At 39.8% G+C, this 22,151-nt stretch overlaps 1 protein-coding gene across 7 annotated transcripts in view; it reads left to right on the top strand.

Moving 5' to 3' along the window:
* The window catches only part of Rad51b (RAD51 paralog B), a 515,139-nt gene that overhangs the window by 23,758 nt on the left and 469,230 nt on the right, over nt 1–22,151 (top strand). For all 7 annotated transcript variants that reach the window (XR_015004408.2, XM_087911700.1, XM_085697440.2 and 4 more), the window contains exons 7-8: nt 13,345–13,464; nt 15,151–15,334. Coding sequence is in view for 6 of the 7 variants with exons in the window: in XM_087911700.1 (XP_087767826.1) it covers nt 13,345–13,464; nt 15,151–15,334 (304 nt within the window). In the remaining variant the exon portion in view is untranslated. The remainder of the gene's footprint in view (nt 1–13,344; nt 13,465–15,150; nt 15,335–22,151) is intronic.

Here is a 22,151-nt window from a genome sequence, read left to right as displayed (position 1 = left end):
AACACTGGACAATATATAAATAACATTTTTTAGGGTCACATAGCATTTCTTGAGTAAACGATACAGACAGAGCCTTTCTGATACACTAGAAACCATATGGTTTCTCTCAGGCTAGGTAGGTCACGCCAACCGGGCACGGTGAGTAAAGCAGCCATGTAGCTTCTTAAAGTGGTCAGGGTTCCCAGACAGAGAGTGACACTGGAATTCGGGACAATAAACAGTTAGTTGACTAGGCCTTGAGCCCTTCATCACAAACCGAGGCTAGAGGTACATGCAGAAAGTCAGTTGCTGCAGGGAGTTATATCTTAATATTATTACCCTGACTTTGGTTAAACAGATACCTGGGAACTTGCTCTGGGGCATATTTTGTGGGTGCATCTAGTCTATTTTGAATCTGTTCTGAAGTCTAAAATAAATTTTGTAACTGAGAATCTTGTTATTTTCCTATGTCAGTCTGAGCTATGAAAAATATCCTAGTATTATTTCTATTCATCAAAATTATACAGATTAACCATCCACAGATATATGTGTGCCCAGAAGATGAAATATATATATTTCATATTTCATATATATGAGATAGACACACTGGCACCGGGAAAAATACCCCTAGCTGTTTTCAGGAAGAAATGTAGTGGCACATGAGAAAAACTACAGACAGAAGCAACCGATTCACAGTCAGTGACCCCACGGTCTTTACCAAGTGGGGCTCCCCTCCAGAGAGTTATTCATCTGGTGGGTTGACCTGTTGAATACGAGCTGTCATCTGCTGTGTATGCTCACGGCCTCCGGCTGCTTTTTATTAAACCAACCACAGTGACACATCTTCACACAGTATAAACAGATATCCTGTGACAATTCTTTCTCTTTTGTTTCAAATAAAAAGGAAACGTTTTTAACTCTGACAAAGTAAAATTATATACAATAAGAACAATTATCAAGTAAGAGTTACATTTACAAAATTTAGTCCATTTATATTTGGCAAATTTAGAGAAAATACTCTATTATCTATCCTATGTTGGTGAGTCCAAAGTTTTATACCTAAGCCACTTTCTATCATAACTTGTATTACCAACCTAATAATATATATTTAAACCTTAAAACCTTTTTAAAGATAAACAACTTAAGTTTTATGTCTATCAACCTTTATAAGTTTTATATCTTTTTGTAAGTTTCTTTTCTGAATTTGGTAACAAAGAAAATGGTTTAATTATATAGTCTTCAACCCCATCAGAGACCTAAGAAGGATAAAATATTACTTGAGTAAACAGAAGTGCAGGGCAAACAACTTCCAAAACTAGAAACAATTGAGACATCTGACTTTCTGGACAGTCTCTCAGGATTCCTCTGTAATATTGGGGCGGCATCCACCTTCAACCTACAGGCCTAGAATATCTGACGGAGTTTTTTTGTGAAGCAGGAGTTTTGAAAAAAACTGTCCTACCTTGTCTTGGCAAAATTCGGCAGTCACCTTCTTTTGTGTCCTTCTTGTCCAATTTGGATAGCATATTGTCTGCACTGTAGGCAAGGGCAGTTGCCCAGTGGCTAGCTTTGCCACATATAAAAGCAAATTCCATACGGAGGTTCTTCAACATCCATCATCTTTTTTTTCTGAAGTAGATTGGAGATGCCAGGAACAGACCTATCTCACTGTCATGAAAAGCTTTATGTTGGGGCTGGAGAGATGGCTCAGAGGTTAAGAGCACTGGCTGCTCTTCCAGAGGTCCTGAGTTCAATTCCCAGCAACCACATGGTGGCTCACAACCATCTGTAATGAGATCTGGCGCCCTCTTCTGGCGTGCAGGCATACATGGAGGCAGAATGTTGTATACATAATAAACAAATAAATAAATCTTTAAAAAAAAGAAAAACTTTATGTTATTAAAACATCTTAATACCATATTCTGTAAATCTCTGAAGTGCTTGAAGACCACCTATCTATCTATCTAAAATATATCTATTTAACCTTGAAAACATACCTACTATGACTACAAGTTAGATTGTTATAGATGACTAACTAGTAACTATATTTCTTAATTATCCTAAAGAGTTTATAATAATAACTTTTAAGAACTAGAATTTACATTGCATTTTAAAATGAGCTGCATGGGTACAATACTTTAAAAAAGAGTAGAAACACACACACAGTCTGTTAAAACAAAAGTAATCTTAGATTTGTATCAAATGCACAAAATATCTTAAACAAGAGTAGAAACATATATATATGTGTATATATATAGCATGTTCTAACAAAAATATCTTACATTTGTATCAATATATAAAAATCTATACCAATGTAAAATATTTGTGGCTAATAGTTGCTTTTTAGTTTAAAAGTGGGTCCAATAATCTACCATTTTATCCTATCATTTCTTTATTCCCCTTTTTATCTTTTCAGAAAGAAAACCTTGAGTCTAACCTCTTTTGCTTAGCTGTTTTCCCTGACCATGACCAATAACAATTTGCAAATAAGCCCTGCTAAACAATGACAAGCACCCATAACCCACCGATTGACAATAAAACTACCCACCCCATCTCTTGGAAATGTGGGCGTCATGTTCTTAAAATTACTTCCTGCTGGGTTAACTGTATCTTTAGGGGACTCTGAGAAAATTGAGATAATGGTCAAGTCCTGGGAAAATAGCTGTAACACTTATTGTCCAGTCTCTGTGTATGGGAAAGTGCAGGGCTTATCTGAAGTCCTGGCTGGAGTAGTCTGTGAGGCTGGACCATCTCAGCTAGCAGCTTTGAAGTTGTTCTGAATGCAGATTTTTGCAGAAAGTGCAGCAGAGGCACTCTGAGAGGCTGGATCACCTGGGCTACTTGTCTTCATTGGTATCTGGTCCTTTTTTTTCCCTGAAAATACACAGACTTTTAAAGGTAACATACATATCTGCATTAACACAAGTATGGAATGTACAGTGTGCTCAAGTCAGTTAAAGATGATTCTCTGCTCTACATTTGATCAGGTAAAAGACAGCTGTCAACTTTTTAAGTCCATTTGGACTGTCTAACCAAACTGGAATATAAATCTCCATTCATGCCATATAAGAGGATGGCGTATAAATAATAAAGCATGAGAACTCTGTAGTCAATAAGATTTATTACGTTTCTTCCAGTCTCAGAGCTGTTCCCATGCGGAAAATCAGCATAAATGTCACCTGTCTTGTAGTCTTTCCTGGCTTTCCCCCTCATATCTGCAGCCAAGATCCTCAAGATCCTCACACCCATCAAATCTGATCTTCACTAACCTTGAAGGAATCCATAGTTTTTTTTCTCCCTGTGCAAACAAGGTATATCCTTTCCCCCAACACAAAACATTTCCTGACTCCCATTTTGAAATTAAGGCACCCATAAAATATATAGGCTGATTTAATTCATCAGTCCCTTCCTCAATTCAGTGTCTCTCAGCAGTGGTTGTTCTCTATTCATTAGCATTCAAGAAGTGTAAAGTTAACAAAGCACCATAGGTCCAAACTCCCTGTGTTATAATATTTCCCACCCTTACATGGCTTATTCTTTTTATATAACTTTACACACTCTGTAAAGACTTTATTATTTTTGAAGCATTTATATTTTTATATTACAGTCTATATCCATTTTATTTATTTATTTATTTATTTATTTATTTATTTATTTATTTATTTACTGTATCTGTTCAGAAGTTTTCTCTGTCTGAACCCGGCCTCACTGGGTGCATGCTGTATTCTCTGACCACAGAAGCCAAACCTGAAAGGGCCAGGCAATCCGCCGCATGGTTCTACTTAGCACATGGCTCTGGCAGCTGGCTCTACTCCAGCTTGGGTTTGTGAGAGCTGAGCCTCAAGCCTGTAGGCAGCAGCTGGGAGCCACACCTCTGTATGCTGTGAACACCAGCCAGCCTAAGGGACTGTGGGAATAGGAAGCCATGTCTGTCTTTGGTTTGTGTGTTTGGAACTCTTTCTCTCTCTCTTTTAAAAGCTTTTTCAGGTCCTATGTGGATATTTGTGCCTCCACTTTGGACATCATATGTAGTCAGATTTCCTTGTTGGGACCACCAACTCCCAAACAATGACTTATTATTAGTTATGAAAGTTTGGCCTTAGTTTAGGCTTGTTCCCAACTAGCTCTTATAACTTAAATTAACCTATTTTTCTCTATTAATCTATGTTTTATCACATGGCTTTTTACCGCTCCCAATCTGTATGTCTGACTTTGGCAGTGTCTCACTGTTATCTCCTGCTGCACCAGATTCTCTGAGTTTCTCTCTCTCCCTGGAAGTCGCACCTAGTCTCTCTTGCCTAGCTCTTTATTAAACCAACCACAGTGACACTTCTTCACACACTGTAAACAAATACCCCTCAACATATCCCTGACTGTGGGTGGGATGGGAACGGATGCCAGCACTTCCCTGCCACGGAGGACTATGCCCTGAACTGTGCCCAAACGTTTCTCCTCAACTTGCTTTTGCAGGTATCAGCAATAGGAAAGGTAATTGACACCCAAGGGAATTTCAAAGATAGGGTTTTTTTTTTTTTATCCTTTAGGGACCTGCAGTTTTCTGAGCTTTGTTTTTTTCCTTCCTCTGAGAGGGAAGGTTACGATATAGAGGAAGTTACAAGTAGCAGCATAGAGACAGGAGGCAGTCTTCTGCATTTCTGCATTTGTAAAGATGTGTGGTTGTGTTTCTTTTCTTTGTATAAGCCCTTAATTATATTTTAGATTTGTCATCATTTTCTGCTTTATTATTACACTATAATAATAATAGTGTTATTATTTACATCAGAAGCAGGGTGGAAATATATGCTTTTAGTCCCTTTGTGTTAATTCATGTTATATAATCCACAAGAAGGTCATTTGAGAATAGTGGTGAAAACTTACATTGTTTTTAGTTTTTTGTTGCATTCTTCATAAAGCTTGTAAATTGAGGTGAGGTTGCTCCCACACAGAATATGTTTTGAGTTCTGGTGAGGGTAAGGTGCAATCTGAGTTGCAGTGCCTGTGGTATAGCCACCTTCGGGAGTCTGCTGTGGTGGATCATGCATGGAGCCTACTCTTTAGTGTCTGGTTATGTTATCTGTACTGTTGCAAGTCTGTTTGACCCTGTTAGAAGTACAGGAGAAGGCTGGTCAGTGAGTTGTGTAAGCTGTTTGCTGCAAGTCAACTGAATGCTCAAAGAACAGTGGCTTGAACAAAATGAGTTCATTTTTCTCACAAGTAAAGATCTGGTTCAGCTACTCAGTGATGACAGGGCCCTAAGGCTGGTTTATTTTAGGCATCTATCTATATCCATTTTGTGCTTAAGTTAGTGGGAACAGAAAGGGCTAGCTATAGCTTTCATCAGTAAAATATCCTTTTTAAAATTTTGGTTATTTATTATCTATCTATCTATCTATCTATCTATCTATCTATCTATCATTTTTGAGACAATGTCTCAACATAGCCCTGGATATCTTAGAACTCACTATGTTGTTTTGGCTGGCCTCGAACTTGCCTGCTTTTGCCTCCTGAGAGCTGGGATTAAAGGCAAGTGCCATCATGACCCCTCCCCCTTTGAAGGATACCTTCTTTTCTCATCTTCTTCTCTGCAGATGCTCTCTTAGGCACAGTAATTCTGCAGATTTCTCAGTAGACCACGTCTCTGTGGGAATATGGGAGAGTGAGGGCAAAGGTTATCTAGCAATCATGATGATTGGTGAGGGCCTGCTTATGCCACTGCTTGAATAAAAGCGAGACTCATAGCATGAGGAACCGGAAGTGGGTTGGACTGGTAAGTTATGGTGTTTAACCAAAGCTTAGATTGTTTCTAGATTTGGAGAAGAGATAGATCATGGAATAGGAGTCTCCAAAGGAATTTCAGGGAGTGCAGAGAGGCTAGTTGTGGACTCCCTTCTCTGGATTATTCAGAAAAGCACCCGTTTTTGTTTGTTTTACCTAGTAGACATTTGCTTAATGCACAGCATAGTCTTAGCTGCCATAGGTTTATGTACACCTTGACAATATGGGTAAGTAAATAACCCACTGACCCAGATCTATATTCCAACTATGAGAATTCCTGTATGTATGAATGATAAGCATTATGTTATGTTTACTGATGACAAGTAGGAAAAGAGAATTGATAGCAGCAGTGGGGGTGCAGCTGAGTTTAGCCTGAAGACTTCTCTTGGAGGGACCTTCACTGGCTCTGCCTGGGGTCTTGACTCAAACTCCAGAAGGAGCTTCACCATGAGTCAGCAGGTAGCAGAGTTGGGATTCCTCAGGGCAAGGAGAGAATGTCTTCTTTAGACTTGAGAGGGTGGGTAGAAACCCCTAAGTGTCTTAACAATAGCTGTATGTAGGATCTGTGGCTTGTGGAGTTACATTGCTCATAGGATGTAATTTATAACCAGGGTCCAAGAGGAACTCAGTTTAAAAACTAAAAGAGCTGGTTTGCTTATTTTTTCTTAAGGAATTCTTTTTATTTGTGAAATTGTGGGGAGGTTGATAGTGCATTATTTAGGTTTATGCCTGGGGAGGGTTGATGAGGTTGAACCCAAAGATAACATATGCTTTGCCTTAAGCATGGTTCATTAGTGGTTTGAACATTTTTGCTTCAGATGATCTCGGAAACAGTATTAGCTCTGCAGGCATTCTTTATAGCTGTTTTGATTGATTTATTTTAGTTCTTGATTCTGCCAAAAAGTGTGTGTATGCAGTTGCATGTACATATATTTGTGTACCTGTGTTACTGTGTTAGTTTTTTTTGTGTGTATATGTATGTGTGTGTTTATGTGCCTGTAGACCCCAGCGAACAGACAACCTTGGGTGCCGTTCCTCAGGTCTATCTACTTCCTTTAAAAGTTTTTATTATGGATGTTTGCCTATATGTATGTCTATCACTTGTGTGCTTAGTGCCTGAGGAGGTCAGAAGAGGGTATTGGATCCGCTGGAACTAGACTTACAGACGGTTGTAAACTGCTGTGTGGGTGGTGGGAATTGAACTTGGGTCCTCTGGAAGAACAGCAAGTGTTCTTAACGATTGAGATACTCTCATTTTTTTTTTTTAAATTGAGATAAGGTCTCTCACTGGCCCAGCCTGACTTTCTAGGGAGTTCCAGTGACCTGCCAGTTCCTGCCTCTCCAGCTCTGAGATTATAAGCCTGTGCTGTCATTCCTGGCTTTGTTACACAAGGTTTGAGGATTGAACCCAGGACCTCATGCTTGCAATGCTAACACTTCACCAACTAACTGAGCTACCACCCTACCTCTTTTTGTTTCTGGCACAGTCTTGCTGTATAGCTCAGGTTGTCTCCCCTTCTCCCTTTATAGTGCTGGGGTTACTGCCTTGGCCGCCCCAGCTCTAAGTCTTTTGTAGCCCTTCAGTTCTGCTCTTACAGTGCAAAAGCGGCTGTAATAGGAAGTGAACAAGTAGGTGTTTAAATTAGACTTTATTAACAAAAACAAAATTTTCTGGTTTGGGTCTACAATACATAGTGTTTGACAACCTCTATTTATTTAAATAAATTTATAAGATTATGAATAGCTGTTTCTGAGGGCTTTAATGATGCTATCACCTGTACAGTTTCTGGTCTTTTGTTAGTGATTTACATGCCTAGTAAGTAAACATTTTAAAATTTTTTGTGTATGAGTGCTTTTCTGCATGTGTATATCTATGTGAGAGTCCATGGTGCCCACAGAGGCCAGAAGAGAGCTTTGGATCCCCTTGAAATGAAGTTACAGAAGGCTGTGAGCTTTCAAGTGGGTGCTGGCTTGAAACTGAGTCCTTTGGTTTCAACCTTAGAGCCGACTAAAATAAGAGATTTACTATTTTGTATTTTCTGTGTATGAGTGTGAGCTGGCATATGGGTGCTGGGTTGAAACCGAGTCCTTTGGAAGAGCAGTCAGTGCTCTTTACTGCTGAACCATCTCTTCAGTCTCCCCTTTCCCCCCATAATTTCTAAGTTGGATGTTAGATACTGGACTTAAATATACAGCTTTAAAGCATCAGATTTTTGTTATAATATATAGTTAAATTTATTTTGATCATTTAAAAACTGACCTTCCCTTTTGTTACAGCAGATCCCAAGTGGTCTTTAAGCCTTGGTAGTGTGAAGCCCATCTGAGGGCTCCACTAATGGCCTACGGTGTAATGAGATCTCTATACTCCTTGTTGACGTGGGAACGTGCGCTGTTCTCATTCTGTGTGAGTGCTGGGAAGTGTTTAGTCTCTGCGTTGTCTCCTGGTCCCTTCTGAGTAGTTTCCTTCCATACATTATGCGTATTGGTTCTGGAGCGCACCCATCCACAGCTCCCCTCCATACCCCACACCTCCTTTTCTGCATTCGCACCAGTTTGGCCTTCCCAAACTCTGATCTCATCTTCGCTCAGGTTCCACCAGACTCAGTTTGGCTTCCTTTTTTTGTTTTGTAGAATGGAAAGTGCCTCTGGTGTGAGCCTGGGACACACTTCAGGTTCCTATTAGTTTCCTTTCTCATGAGGGTCACAGTTTTGAACTATTGTTCAGTGTGTGAAACTGTTATGTCAGATATTTTGTCTGCTTTTCTAGTTGTTGATGCTATCAGTACAATTCTCAAGTCAGTTAATCTTTTGTGCTCAGAAGTAAAAATCTCCCTATTATTTTGTCTTTAATTCATTCCATACTGGCTTTATCTCCTAGCCCTATATTGAAATTGATTTTCAAAACTTTATTTAACTTAGTAGTATTTAAAACATAGCCATGTGTTGCTTAATGGTGGTGATATGATCTGAGAACTGTATCACTAGACGATTGATCCTGTTTCTGTTAGAGTGTACTTACACACACTGCATAGTGTGTGTGCTTTACAGATATGGTTTCTGTATGCAGTCAAGACATGGTGAGCACAAACAAACGTGAAGCTGCTGCATTGTGTTTTTTTTAAAAATATTTATTTATTTATTATGTATACAATATTCTGTCTGTGTGTACGCCTGCACGCCAGAAGAGGGCACCAGACCCCATTACAGATGGTTGTGAGCCGCCATGTGGTTGCTGGGAATTGAACTCAGGACCTTTGGAAGAGCAGGCAATGCTCTTAACCTCTGAGCCATCTCTCCAGCCCCGATTGTGTTTTACAGAACTGAAAAATGCCGTGATGGTGATTGCTAGCGGAGTAAACACAACCAGCATCATAGCTGTCCATTGCCATTACCAAGTGTTTTAGACTATGCATAGTTGTATATACTGTGATTTTACGTGACTGATAACATAGTATATACTGTGCTTTTACGTTACTGATAACATAGTAAGTTTTTGTACATCATTATTAGTATAAACCTGTTGAATAATGTGTTGTCCGTGGACAGTATGTCGGCTGGGACATCTCTAGGAAGTGGAACTGTTCCAGCCCCATCTTGGTTCCACCATGTGTGTAGTCATGTAGCACGTTCATTGCTGTCGATTGTTCTTTGAACAGTTCTTCCCTTTAGCTGTGTTCTTGGCACAGTCAGTCTCTCTTGATTTGATTCCTATCTTCTGACAACTTCTTTCATCTGTGTTGCTGGATCCTCAAGTTTTCATCTTCTAAGTCTTGGAAAACCCTAGAACCCAGTTTTGGAATCTTGTTCCTCTTCTCTCTGTCCTCAGTCTCTGATATCCAATCTCATGATTTTAACAAGCTTCTTGATTGGCAGAAGGGTCATAGGTTCATATTCTGAGCTTTCCCACAACCCCCAGATTCATATACATTTGTCACTTGACATAATAACATGTTATAATTATGTTTACATATGTAGAAAATTGATGTATATGAAGATGAAGTGTGGAGTCCTCCATAAAAAGTAGAATACAGGAAGAACACCAATAACTGAAATCCTGATCGAATCTCCATTCTTTTAGATATTCATCCAAGTAATCAAATTCTTCCTTCTCTCCCTCTGAATTATAATACTTCTGATTATCTGAGGTGTTATTTCCCTATGTCAAGTCACCATCATTTTTTTTGAGTGGACTGCAGTACTAGCTCATCTTGTTTTCATCCTTGCCCTTCCTATATAGCCTTTTCTCCATTTGACATCTAGAGCAAACTGTGTGTGTGTGTGTGTGTGTGTGTGTGTGTGTGTGCGTGTGCATGCGCGCATGTGCGCGTGCTTCTGCCTACTTATGGAGGACAGCATTCTTTCCCCTATTCCTTTGGGGCAGGGTTTCTCACTGAACTTGGACATAGCCTAGCCTCAGCCATCTGTCTCTCTCTCCATAGTGGAGATTTGAACTCAGGGTCTCATGCTTGTATAGAAGCACTCCTGCATGCTGAGCCATCTCCCCAGACTCTAGAGCAGACTTTTTTTTTAAAAAAAGAGATTTATTTATTATTTTGTATGTTATGTGATGAATGTTTTGCCTGCATGTATATAGAGGCAACATGTATGTGCCTGATATCAGAGACCAGAAGAAGGTGGCAGGCCCCCTAGATCTGGAGTGAAGGATGATTTTGAGCCACCATATGAGTATTGGGAAATGAATTTCATCTTTTGAAAGAACCGCAAGTGCTTTCTAGCACTAACCCACACAGTAGTCTTTTGTTTATTATTATTATTATTATTATTACTATTATTTTAATTTTTAAAGAAACCTATGTGGGATGTGGTGGCTGAATGGTTAAGGTGATGGACCTTTGACAAGGAAACCTGATGGTGTCAGTTCTGCTCCCAGACGTCTTGTTTTTCTTAATACACTCCAAATAGATGACCACAGATCTGAGGCTCTGAGGGGACCTTGATCTCTGGCTAGCTAGCTCTCTGGCTTTCCCCCGTTCATCTTCCCCCTGTCCGCTGTGTTCCAGCTGTATTATCCTTTTACTTTTGCCACTGACGCGAGGGACCTTCTCTGCTGCAGATCTCTGTTATTGGTTCTCTTGCTCATCTGGACAGCTCTGCAAGGAGTACCACTTGCTTTCACCCCTCTGTCGTCTCATCCTGCTTCAATTTTCTTTAGAGCACTGGAACTGGCCTCTGATATGTTTATTTGCTTTTCTCTCCTTCCGGAGTGTCTTATTTAGATGAAACACATGACCAAAGAGCAAGCTGGGGAGGAAAGGGCTTATTGGGTTTATGCTTCTACAGCACTGTTCATCATCAAAGGAAGTCAGGACAGGACCTCAAACAGGGCAAGAGCCTGGAGGCTGGAGCCGATTCAAAGGCCATGGAGGGTGCTGCTTATTGTCTTGCCATGGCTTGCTCAACCTGCTTTCTTATGGAGCCCGAGATCACCAGCCAGGGATGGCACCACCCACAATAGGCTGGGCCCTCCCCATCAATCACTAATTAAGAAAATGCTCTATAGGCTGGCCTACAGCCCAATCATATGGAGACATTTTCTCAATCGAGGTTTCCTCCTCTCAGATGGCGACAGTTTGTGTCAAGTTGACATAAATCAAGCCAGCCCGGGGAGAATGTAACTTTCTTCCTCCATACTGTCCTCATTCCTTTGTGGGATGTTGTAATGCCACGTGCTCAGAACTTACAGCAGTGCCTGGAACACGACATAGGTCCTCAGTAAATCCTGAATGAGCGGATTTGATTTTCTTGTTCGACACAGAGTTTTCTTTGTGTAGCCCTGGCTGTCTTGGATCTCACTCTGTAGATCAGGCTGGCTTTGAACTCACAGATATCCATCCACCTGCCCCTGTCTCCGAGGTGCTGGGATTAGAGATGTGCACCACCATGCCTGAATGAATGAATGAATTTTAAGTGAATCTTTTCAAAGGAATGCTTTTAATTAAAAGATATCCAGTAGGTGGCACTCTTTTCAAACTTAATGTGATTATGTTGGAGGACAGGATAGGTTTTTCTGTTGCTTGTTCTGGAAAACAAGGTCTTGTGGAGAAGACTGTCACAGGAGACTACTAGGATTAAAACCAGGCATGGAGAAAACTTCATTTATATTTAGCTTTTACTTATATTTTAAAAAATGCTTCCTAAAATAAAAATCATTTGGATAAATCTATAGAAAATGGTTCAGCACAGCAAATGTGAATAACACTAGCTCCTATCCATACACTGACTGAGTGCTGAACTTACTGTATAGTTGCATTATAATAATAATGATAATGATGATAATGATAATAATAATTACTTGTTTCTGATAAATCTTCACAGCTTTCCCATCTTCCACGGCCAATAGCACATCATTTCTTCTCTGTTTTCCTCCCTCCCTGCCCTCCTTCCTTTAGTCCCTATGCCTCTGTTTTCCTCCCTCCCTGCCCTCCTTCCTTTAGTCCCTATGCCTCTGTTTTCTTCACTTCCTGCCCTCCTTCCATTAATCCTATGCTTCTGCCTGTTTTCCTCCCGTCCTGCCTCCTTCCGTTAGTCCCTATGCCTCTGTGGTATTGAACCAAATTTATATATATTTCATCTTGCTGAAAATAAACTTAACAGGTTGTTGATTGTCTCTATTTTTCTCTTCTCTTTTCTGTTTTAGGCTCCTCCGCCCTTGCTTCTGATTATAGCATATTTAAGGGACTTGTTTTGTTTATCTACTTAACGTTCTCAGTCTTTTCTCAGAACCCTTTAACTATTTGGACACTGATCTTTTGTACTTCTGTGTCTCTAACTTGAACACAGAATATGGGATGGCTTGGTGTTTGCAGTTCCTGTTCCAGGTCCCCTGGATGACCAAGCAGGACTGACAGATGTAACTGGGGTACAGCTACACTCCAAGAGTTTTGATTTTGACTTTTAAACCTATACATTTGTAATTTCTAGTAATGCCCTTTATGCCTCATTCTGCTAAATGATGATGTCATTTCTGTTTTGATTTATCACTTTTCACTTGACCTGCCTGGGGTCTGAATTGAGTATTTAGAAAATAACTCTTTGTTTATTGAGAAGTAACTGGAGAACATTTACTTGTTTACGTAATAATTTTCTGTTTACCAAGAGACTATTAGATAACACTAAATTTTAATTGAGAAAGCATATTTTTCCAGAATGAGACATGCCAACTTATATTTAAGTTATCATTAGGATAATATACTATATTTATTGAAACAGACTTTGTTCATTCAAGGAACTGAAAGCCTTTTCTAATTTCAAATATGTTAATATAGCTGTTAGACAAAACTGTTACTTGTAAACATATTATTTCCAGAAAATTAAAGTTTGGAGACATTGTTGCTTGTTGGAAGTTGGGTGAGACGGAGAAGCCGTGCTAGCTTCTGTTCTGAGAGCTGCCCTTCGGGAACAGGCACAGAGGACACGTGGGTTCCAGGACATGTGTGTTTCCAGACTTTGGCCTGCACCTGACGTGCGGCAAGTCTTAGGGATTTCCCGTGTAGAATGTGCTGGAGACTCAGCAGTGTGGCTTTCAGTACTCAGTGTTTCCTTTTTCACTCTTCTCCCTTTTCTCCGCAGACTGCTCGAGATCGCAGAAGCCCGTTTTCCACTCCATTTTAACACTGAAGAAAAATTGCTTCTGATGAGCAGCAAAGTCCATCTTCACCGGGAGCTCACCTGTGAGGGGGTTCTACAAAGGTAGGCAGTTCCAGATTTTGTTATTTTAGTAATGCTTTGAAGGTTTTTATATTCTTTATTTTTAGCTTTTAATTCTTATAATTAATGAAATAATTATTTCTGTACTCTTTATTTGTTGTAATTTTTGGAATGTTTCTTTAACATAGAAAATCATTTAAATGAGTATTTTCAAATCTAAGTGATTATTAATTATGTGTTTTGTTAGCAAATTGCCTCAAAATGTAGCAGCAAATATGTATTTTCTGGGTGTTGGGCATTTGGGAGTGGCGTAGCCAGTTTTCCTGGTCTACTCTTGTCCAGGAATACAGTCATCTCTTGGCTCAGTGGGCCTGGCATCTGTTTCTCCAGCCTCACTCCTGCGCCGTTGGAAGGCCTGCTTTCTTACATGTGAAAGCTGTAGTCTTTGTGCCTACTTTCTGTAACAAGAGCACCACTGTGTTGCCAAAAGCTTTTGTCACACAGACTAACTCCTGTACCAGGTGGGAGGGCATAGACACACAGGGAGATGTATTCATACAAAGATGTGACATACCAGGAAATGGGAACAAGAGGGGGCCATTTTGGAGACTGACCACCACAAGTAGTTTTACATTAAGATTACAGCTTTTATAGTATCGTAGGACAACATGAACCACTGTCCCTATTTTCAGAAGAATGCAAGACAATAGCAATACTGGACTGAACTAGGTTAGATGTGCTGCCTTTTATAGTTACCAGTGTGACTTAGGGAAGTGTGTGTATGTGTGTTACTAGGATGGAGCCTAGGACCCAGTGTGTATGGGGCAAGTGTGCTACCAAAGAGCTGCCTCTCAATCCTTTTTAAATTTTTTACTTTGAGGCGGGGCCATACTACGTTGCCCAGTTTGGCTTTGTACTCTCCCTGTAGCCCAGTTCAGCCTTGAACTTGCAAACGTCTTTCTTCAGCTTCCTGAGTAGTGAGGACTACAGATCTCTGTCACCAGACCTGGCGTACTGTTACAAAGCTGATAAGCCTTTTAAACACGGTTGTTGTTTTAGACTTATTTATTTTATATTTTATGTGTATGAGTGTTTGCTCACAATGTTTGTATGTATACCACTTGTATGCCTGATGTCCTTGGAGGTCAGCAGAGGGCTTGGGTGGGACCCCTTGGAACTAGAGTTTCAGATGGGTGTGAACCACCTTGTGGGTGCTGACAGCCAAACCTGATCCTCTGCAAGAGCAACAAGTATTCTTAACCATTGAGCCATCTCTCCAGTCCCTTGACTCTGTTTTTAAAAATTAAGTCTTTGCAGATATTCAATGTTAAACCTGCCTTTTTTTGTTGTTGTTTGTTTTTGTTTTCTTGAGTTCCAACTCCAAAAGCATGCTTTTCCCTTCCCCCACTTTCTATCTCTTTACTGGGTACCAACCAAAATCCCAATCGTGTTTGTTCTCAGACTCTGGACTTCCTCCCCGTTTTCTCTGACCCTCCCTGCTTCTCACAGATGCTTGCAGACCCTAACTCAAAGAGCATGATGTTCTCTCTTCTCCCCTAGTTCCCTTCTCCTGGAAGCTGCCAGGATTTACGGCTTGCCCATCCTGTGGTTAGCTTTTCTCTCCAACCCTAATACAATCTTCTTCCATCTTTCTTCTAAGAAGAAAGACAAATAAATAAAATATGTGTCTTAAATTTGTTCACTATTTTACAAATTCTACTTTCTTAGGCTTGAATCTTTGGAGGAAGAGATTATTTCCAAAGGAGTTAAGCTTGTGATCGTTGACTCTGTTGCGTCTGTGATCAGAAAGGAGTTCGATCTGCAGCTTCAAGGCAACATCAAGGAAAGGAATAAGTTCTTGGCCAAAGAAGCTTCCTTATTGAAGTACCTGGCTGAGACATTTTCACTCCCAGTAAGTGTCCCCTTTTCCTTCTTTTCTCGTAAAGTCATGGTCTCACAGTATGGAGTAATGAACTTAGAGAAGACTAGCAAGCAGGCGACCTTTTAAAGTTTGATTACTACAGCAGGTAACTCTGGTTTTGTAAATTACTCTGTCTGCTGAGATTCTTTCCCCTTTTTCTAATGTGACGCTGGGGCATATTTAAGTGTTTGACGGTTCCATCGCCACTCTCTTTATTCCTTCTCACTCTTCACTCATTCTGGGTGTTTTGTATCACGTCTGTCATGCTGAGATTACTACGAAGCAGTACAACTCACTGAGTTGCCTGGGTCAGTGTCTTTGAACGTTCTTTGCAGAGGCAGGGTATCTTGTAGATTTTGTAAATTAAATCGGCTTTGTGCATACGTTACTGTGTTTAGCACTGTTTTGGTTTGCTTCCAGTGGGCAGAGGTCAACCATTAATGGGAATGCCCATGAGAAAACCTTAAGAGAGCTGTTGGAATGGCTTTCTGTTGTGGGCATTGTGACATCTGAGGTGCACGGTTGATGACACAGATTAAGGTATTAAGGTTCACTCCACTCTGCTGCCTGTGGGAGGGCTGAACTTGTTCCACAGCCTCAGGAAGAGTGCTGTTTCCAGACAGTCTTACTGTCCAGCCCTGGCTGTCCTCCCCCCAGACCTTCCTGCCTTGTCTTAGTGCTAGAGTTGCATGCCAGGCTTTTCAGTTTCAGCCGTTTCCCTCATCCAGACAAGGCAACTATTTAACTTGAGATAAAACTTGCTTGAGACTTTATAATTTTCATTTGTTTTGGGGAAATTAAAAGCTTGGGTCTTTGTATCAGAAATCATTCATACAAATTATGTGAGCCACCATGCAGCCTTTCAGTTGTATAGCCTAGCAGGAAGCCAGGGAGAAGATGTCATATATGTACCTTCTACATGTTTTAATGACTCAAAACAGTTTGGATTAAAATCAGCTACTGCAAAGTTTAGCTTGAGAAATGTTTCCTTTTAAAGTTTTGTAGTTGCTTAAAATGACATATTTGAATTTTTATTGTTCCTATTCAAGTAGAATAGAAAAATTTAAAGACTATTTCAAAGTGATACTTAATTAATTGAATGGGAAGTTGAGATTAGTTGCATATTTTATTAATTTAGTGTTGCTTGACCTAAACCTGTGTAAAATGTAAAAATTCACTTTTTAAAACTTGTTTTTTAAATAGCAATTATAGCCTGATGTTTTGCAATTTGCTAAGATAATTTATCTTTCTGAGTAAGGAAAAGGACTTTGTTTTGAGTCGAGTTCTCTGAAACAGCACGTGCTCAGCATCTGTACCCTGGAAGAACGTGAGCACGGCTGCAATCTGATGCATGAGTCATCTCTGCCAGCCCCTAATCTAGATCCTTCTCCCTAGGCCAGTAATCCAGGGTTTATGCTACTCCAAACAACCAGTGTATTATAGAATTAGGAGGTGCATATGCCTTTAATCCTAGGAAGCAGAGTTAAGTGGATCTTTTGTGAGTTCAAGGCAAGCCTTGTCTACATAGTGAATTCCAGGCCACACAAGGCTATACAATAAGACTCTTGCCTTAAAAAAAAAAAAAAAAACAAAACAGGAATCTAACAGTTTCTTGTATTGCTTCAAGGTACTGACGTCCCTCCCCTTGTTTTTTTTTTTTTACCCTTTAAGGAATTTTTGTTAGAGCAAGGATTTTATAATTCAAATTGTGTTTCTGTGCTTAGTTATCAGTTCTGTTACTTAACACAGAATGGACAGCTCATGTGATTCCACATTAAAGAATTACAAGTGCAAAGAAAGGGATGCTTTAAATTTTTGTACTGTACTGAAAATTCTTTTTTATGGTCTACAAAACATTAATTTGTTCTTGTATTTTTCCATTTTTTTAAATCAAATAATCTAGGACTAGCATTGTTTGCTAGACCTGGCATTTGCTAAGTACATATAGTTCAAAGTTTCCCTTCCTTTTAAAATTTATTTTATATTTTGTAATTTTTCATAGTATTAAAAATTTCAATGTTTAGATTTTTTTTTCTGTAAAGCGTTGTGTTTTTTTTTGTTTTTGTTTTTGCTTTTTTTTTCTTTTTGTGGTCCCTGATCAAATTTAGCCATTTGGAACCCCAGTGGCATTGTCCACTGCTTTCTGGGCAGCCTCTATTGCTTGGTATGCCGGTAGTAGGGCTGTAGTGTCATCAGCTTTTGAGGGAGACACTCTGGAGACTCAAATGTGAGGGAATTCTACAGCCTGCTGTTCCTGTACAAGGTCAAGAACCTTCAACTGCTTCCCTGTTGGCATCTGCACCCTTTGAGAACAATAGCAAGTGTTGGGTGCATGGCTGTTTGCTCTTACTCAGGCCATGCACCCTACTCTTGCAGAGATTCTCTTGAACCCCCATTGCTAACTCCAGTGTTATCACTGCAGGAATATGATGAAATATGAGTAAATACTTCATACCAAATGGTATTTGTGAAATAAATCATCAGGTGTGCTGCATTTGTGATCAAAATAATGCTGTGCAAATAATTATGTTAGCCTAATGTTATAGATGATAACTTGATAGGTTTATCTGTTTATAGTATGCATACACTAACCTGTGTTATAGCTTCTTTTGATTTTAACTTCCATGCAGTGAATGTGATGACTCAGTTTTTTGAGCTACCAGTGAACCTTTTGTTTGGGAAGGGTGACATCATTTGGTCCTCACGTGGACATGAATGTGTTTATATTTTAATTCTGTTATGGGTCTTGTCTCCATTAGTCATTGACCATCAAAGAGGTTCTAAGTGACACCGCTTTACTGGAAACACACATATTATTATGTTATGGAGGATTTGAATTAAAGTTAAACATTCTCAGGAGAGAATTTTATATACTTGAATACATTAAGACTGTGGTTTGCGAAGCTCAGTTGCAGAAACCTGGTGGAATTTTTCCTCTCTGAAGCTTTGGGGAACTGAGAGGCATGTTGCTATGGGGGAGCTTTTGTCTTTAAAGCATGTTTATGATGGTGGTGGATTCTGAAACTGTTTATAGATACTCAGTGGAAATAATAAGAGAAAAGAATTCAGATGTTGCCTTCTAAAGTTGGTGGTGACTGTGGTTGTACTGCCTGTTCACTGCTGTTTCTATTTACCATATATAAGCAGTAATATCACATGTGAATTGTGTAGGTGAAGATAATAGCATATTCTTGTGAAAAGTAATTGTTAGACAGTTCACAGTAGCCCCCCTTTCTGTTTTACAGATGATACTAAAAGTAGTAGTAGCTTTTTTTTTCACTTGTAGTTGTTAAAATTTGGATTATTCTAAGACACGGCCCTAGGCATTTCTCCCATGGTTGCCCTCTGTGCTCCTGATTATGTGCTTTGGGAATATGCATAGCTCTAATTTATTGCTTATTAAGGGTTCTTTTGAAATAGTAATCTCCATTTTTATGCTTAAAACTTTAGAAACATGAATGAAAATACTTGTACTTCTCATTTGCTATTTAAAGGCATCCAGATTTAGGATCATCATCAAGAAGTAACTGTTTTTGTTTAAGTGAAAAAGTATTTTATCATTTGAAAAGGGCATACATTTTTTTCTCTCAAATTAATCTGACCCAACTTTATATGGTCCAGAATTTATTTTTTTACCTTCAGCTGTCTCATTATGCAAGGTGGGTTTAATCTTGAAGACCGTATCTTATCATTGACACTAATAAATACTAAAAAATTAAATTAGTGGACAATTTATTAAAATAGTCAAGATTTGTAGTGAGGCTGCGGGCCGGCCTGCTTTTCATCCTGCCCAGCTCCCGCACGGCTAGCTTAGCCCCAGAAATAATAACACATAAGTTGTATTCATTTAAATACTGCCTGGCCCATTATCTCTAGAGAGTTAGTTACTGGCTAACTCTCACATCTTGATTAACCCATTTCTAATAATCTGTATAGCACCACGAGGTAGTGGCTTACCGGGAAAGATTCAGCATGTCTGACCTGGTGACTGGCTCCATGGCGTCTGCCTCATAGGCCTCTTCCCAGCATTCTGTTCTGTTTACTCCGCCTACCTAATTTTCTGTCCTATCAAGGGGCCAAGGCAGTCTCTTTATTGACCAATGAAAATAACACAATATACAGATAACCCTCCTCCATCAAAGATTTTGTTAAGCACAAAATTCTCATTGTGTTTTTGACTTGTGACAGATATATGTGCCCACTTTTGTCATTTAGCTTTTTATGGGTCTTCAGAGCTTAACATTTTTAGGAGAGTCTTATAAAATTGCTCTGTGATATAGAAATCACAGATCATCAATGTATTAAAACACTGGATTTGGAGCTCACACTGGGTATTTTTATTGTGTGGCTTTTCCGGAAATCAGATCTTTTGGGTTCAGTCTGACCATTCATAGCAGTCACTGAGAACCAATACCCCCGACCTCGAGGTGAGCAGGCTCTGTGGGGCCCTCCGTTTGCTCACGCCGGAGACCATGCTCCTTCAGCTATCCACTTGCCGTCCACGGGCCTTAAACTCGCTGTGTAGTAAGCCTCTGTTTCATCAGCTAATGGAATCCCAGATATCCTCACTTTGTTTTGTGTAGCTCTTTCTGATGTGGGAAGCTTTGTTTTTATTGTCAACTGGAGTCAGAAGCGAGAAACAGCGTACAGGTTAAGGAGTAGGAGATTGGCAGGGTGGCTTTGGTGTGCTTGAAGGTGCACAGCCTGCAGCCGTGGGATGAATCAGGTAGCCTAGGAATACACTCACAGTGAGGAAAGGATTAACTCAGCTGGCTCAAGTTGCTCCAATCCTGCTCATTTCCAGAAAAAAAAAAATCTCCTTTTTTTGGCCTGGCTCTTGGCTGGGTCCTGGGAGATGAGCCCTGGGAATATTCCACCTAGTAAGTATTTTTGTATGTGTGAGGAATGAGGCCACAGGTACCAGTCTGATCACAATTTATGCAAACAATGTTGTTTGTGGCAAGCATTGATTTTGCTCTGGGGACTGGAGTCTAATTAACTGAGGTCATTTAAGTGGGTGCTGCATACCTCCCGACTGACCCTAATAAAAATTCTGGACACTAAGGATTGAGCCAACTTCGGGATATGTTGCCCTGCATCATTGCTGAGACAGTTAAGCACATCCTTGTGGCTCCACTGGGAGCCAGGATTTCCTGTACTTTGTCATGCTTTCCTCTGCCACCTGTCTGTCTCTCAACAGTGTCACTGAGGGAAGGGTGAGCAGAGGATGGGGAGAGAGAGGGAGCCTTAGCTGTAATATCTTTTCTGAGCTTATAGTTTAAAAAATAGTTTTTAAAGCTATTTTTTATTATTGTATATTGACAGTTTATAATTTTATGTATTGATCCAAAGTGGTGTTATGATAGTCTTAATGGTAACTACAAGATTTAGCTAAAAGTGTTCCAACAAGCATAATTCATTACGTTTGATGATGTACTGTAATGGGCTAAGTGAGTAAGACGGTGGGAGGAGCGGGGAGAAGAGAACACTGTGTTCTCTTTACAACTTGATGGTAAATCTAAAATTATTGCAAAATGGGCAGTTTTTAAAAAAGTGGTAAAGCGGGTTACTCTTTGCCTTAGCTGGCCTGCAGACTCATAAAAACACTATACTGGCTGTGCCTGGAGAAGGGGATGTGCCTCTGAGGTACTGGCTCTCCTCCCTTTGGCCATCTGGTTCTACAGATATCATCTACTACTTCATTATTTTTAACACTCTTTTTTATCTTTCAGCAAATCCTCTTGGCTCCATCTCATAATACATTTGGTGTCCGGTTGCTTCCACCACCTCAGTCCTACTCCCTGGGTTCTGCTAGAGTACAGAATTGACTTTTTGTAATTTGACTTTTCTTTGGGCTGCCAGCTCACAAATAATGACATGGAGACTTATTGTTAATTATGAGAGCTTGGTCTTTACCTTAGACTTTCCCCCAACTAGCTATTGTAACTTAAACTAACTTGTTTCTGTTAATCTACGCTCTGCCATGTGTCTTAGTTACTTCTCTGTACCGTTATGTCCAACTTCTTCAGAGTCTAGCTGGTGTCTCTCCACTCCGCTTCGTCCCACAGTTTTCTCTCTCCCTGGAAGTCCTGCCTGTTCTCTCCTGCCTATCTCTTGGCCATTCAGCTCTTTATTAAACCAATCAGAAGGTGCCTTAGGCAGGGACACATCGTTACAGTATACAAAAATATTATCCCATAACAGCTTTGGATTTAGATGTTAGATTGAGCTATAGCCCACTCTCGCCAATGTTAAGACTTTGAGTAAGTGTGTGTCCTGACTCTTTTAGCTTTCCTGTTTGAAAAATGGGCATAATATCTGACTTGTAGGAGTGTGAGAATTAAATGAGATGTCTAATGTTATTCATGCGGTACTTGCTACACTCTGTGAAAGACAGTCTATTAATTATTAATTTTAGCTATAACCTCATTCCAGATGCTTTGTATACTTTCCATCCTAATATTTGCACAGTGTTGAAATAAGAACAAATTATGCTCTACTTCTTCATTGCCCCCTTCCTCTGTTTTGTTAATAGATCCTATTACTGCCTGAAACCTCTTAGACCCCATAACTCCTACTTCTTTGGATCTCATACTTTCTTCCTCTTTCCTTTTTAATTGCACTCTTAGTAATTGTGTCCAAAGCTTTATGCTAGGCACAGTGAGGTCATGAAGACAAAGAAAACGTATTCTTTGGCCTTAAGGCTTCTATAAACCAGTCACCCGCAGAGACAAATAGCTCTCTGTGGTATAATGGAGAACAGACTGAGTATCTTGGCTACTGCTCTTTTTCTATTTCTAACTGATGT

The sequence above is a fragment of the Myodes glareolus genome, chromosome 11 (assembly GCF_982192425.1).
Source record: "Myodes glareolus chromosome 11, mMyoGla1.1, whole genome shotgun sequence".
Lineage (NCBI taxonomy): Eukaryota > Metazoa > Chordata > Mammalia > Rodentia > Cricetidae > Myodes > Myodes glareolus.
This window is presented reverse-complemented; position numbering and strand designations above follow the sequence as displayed.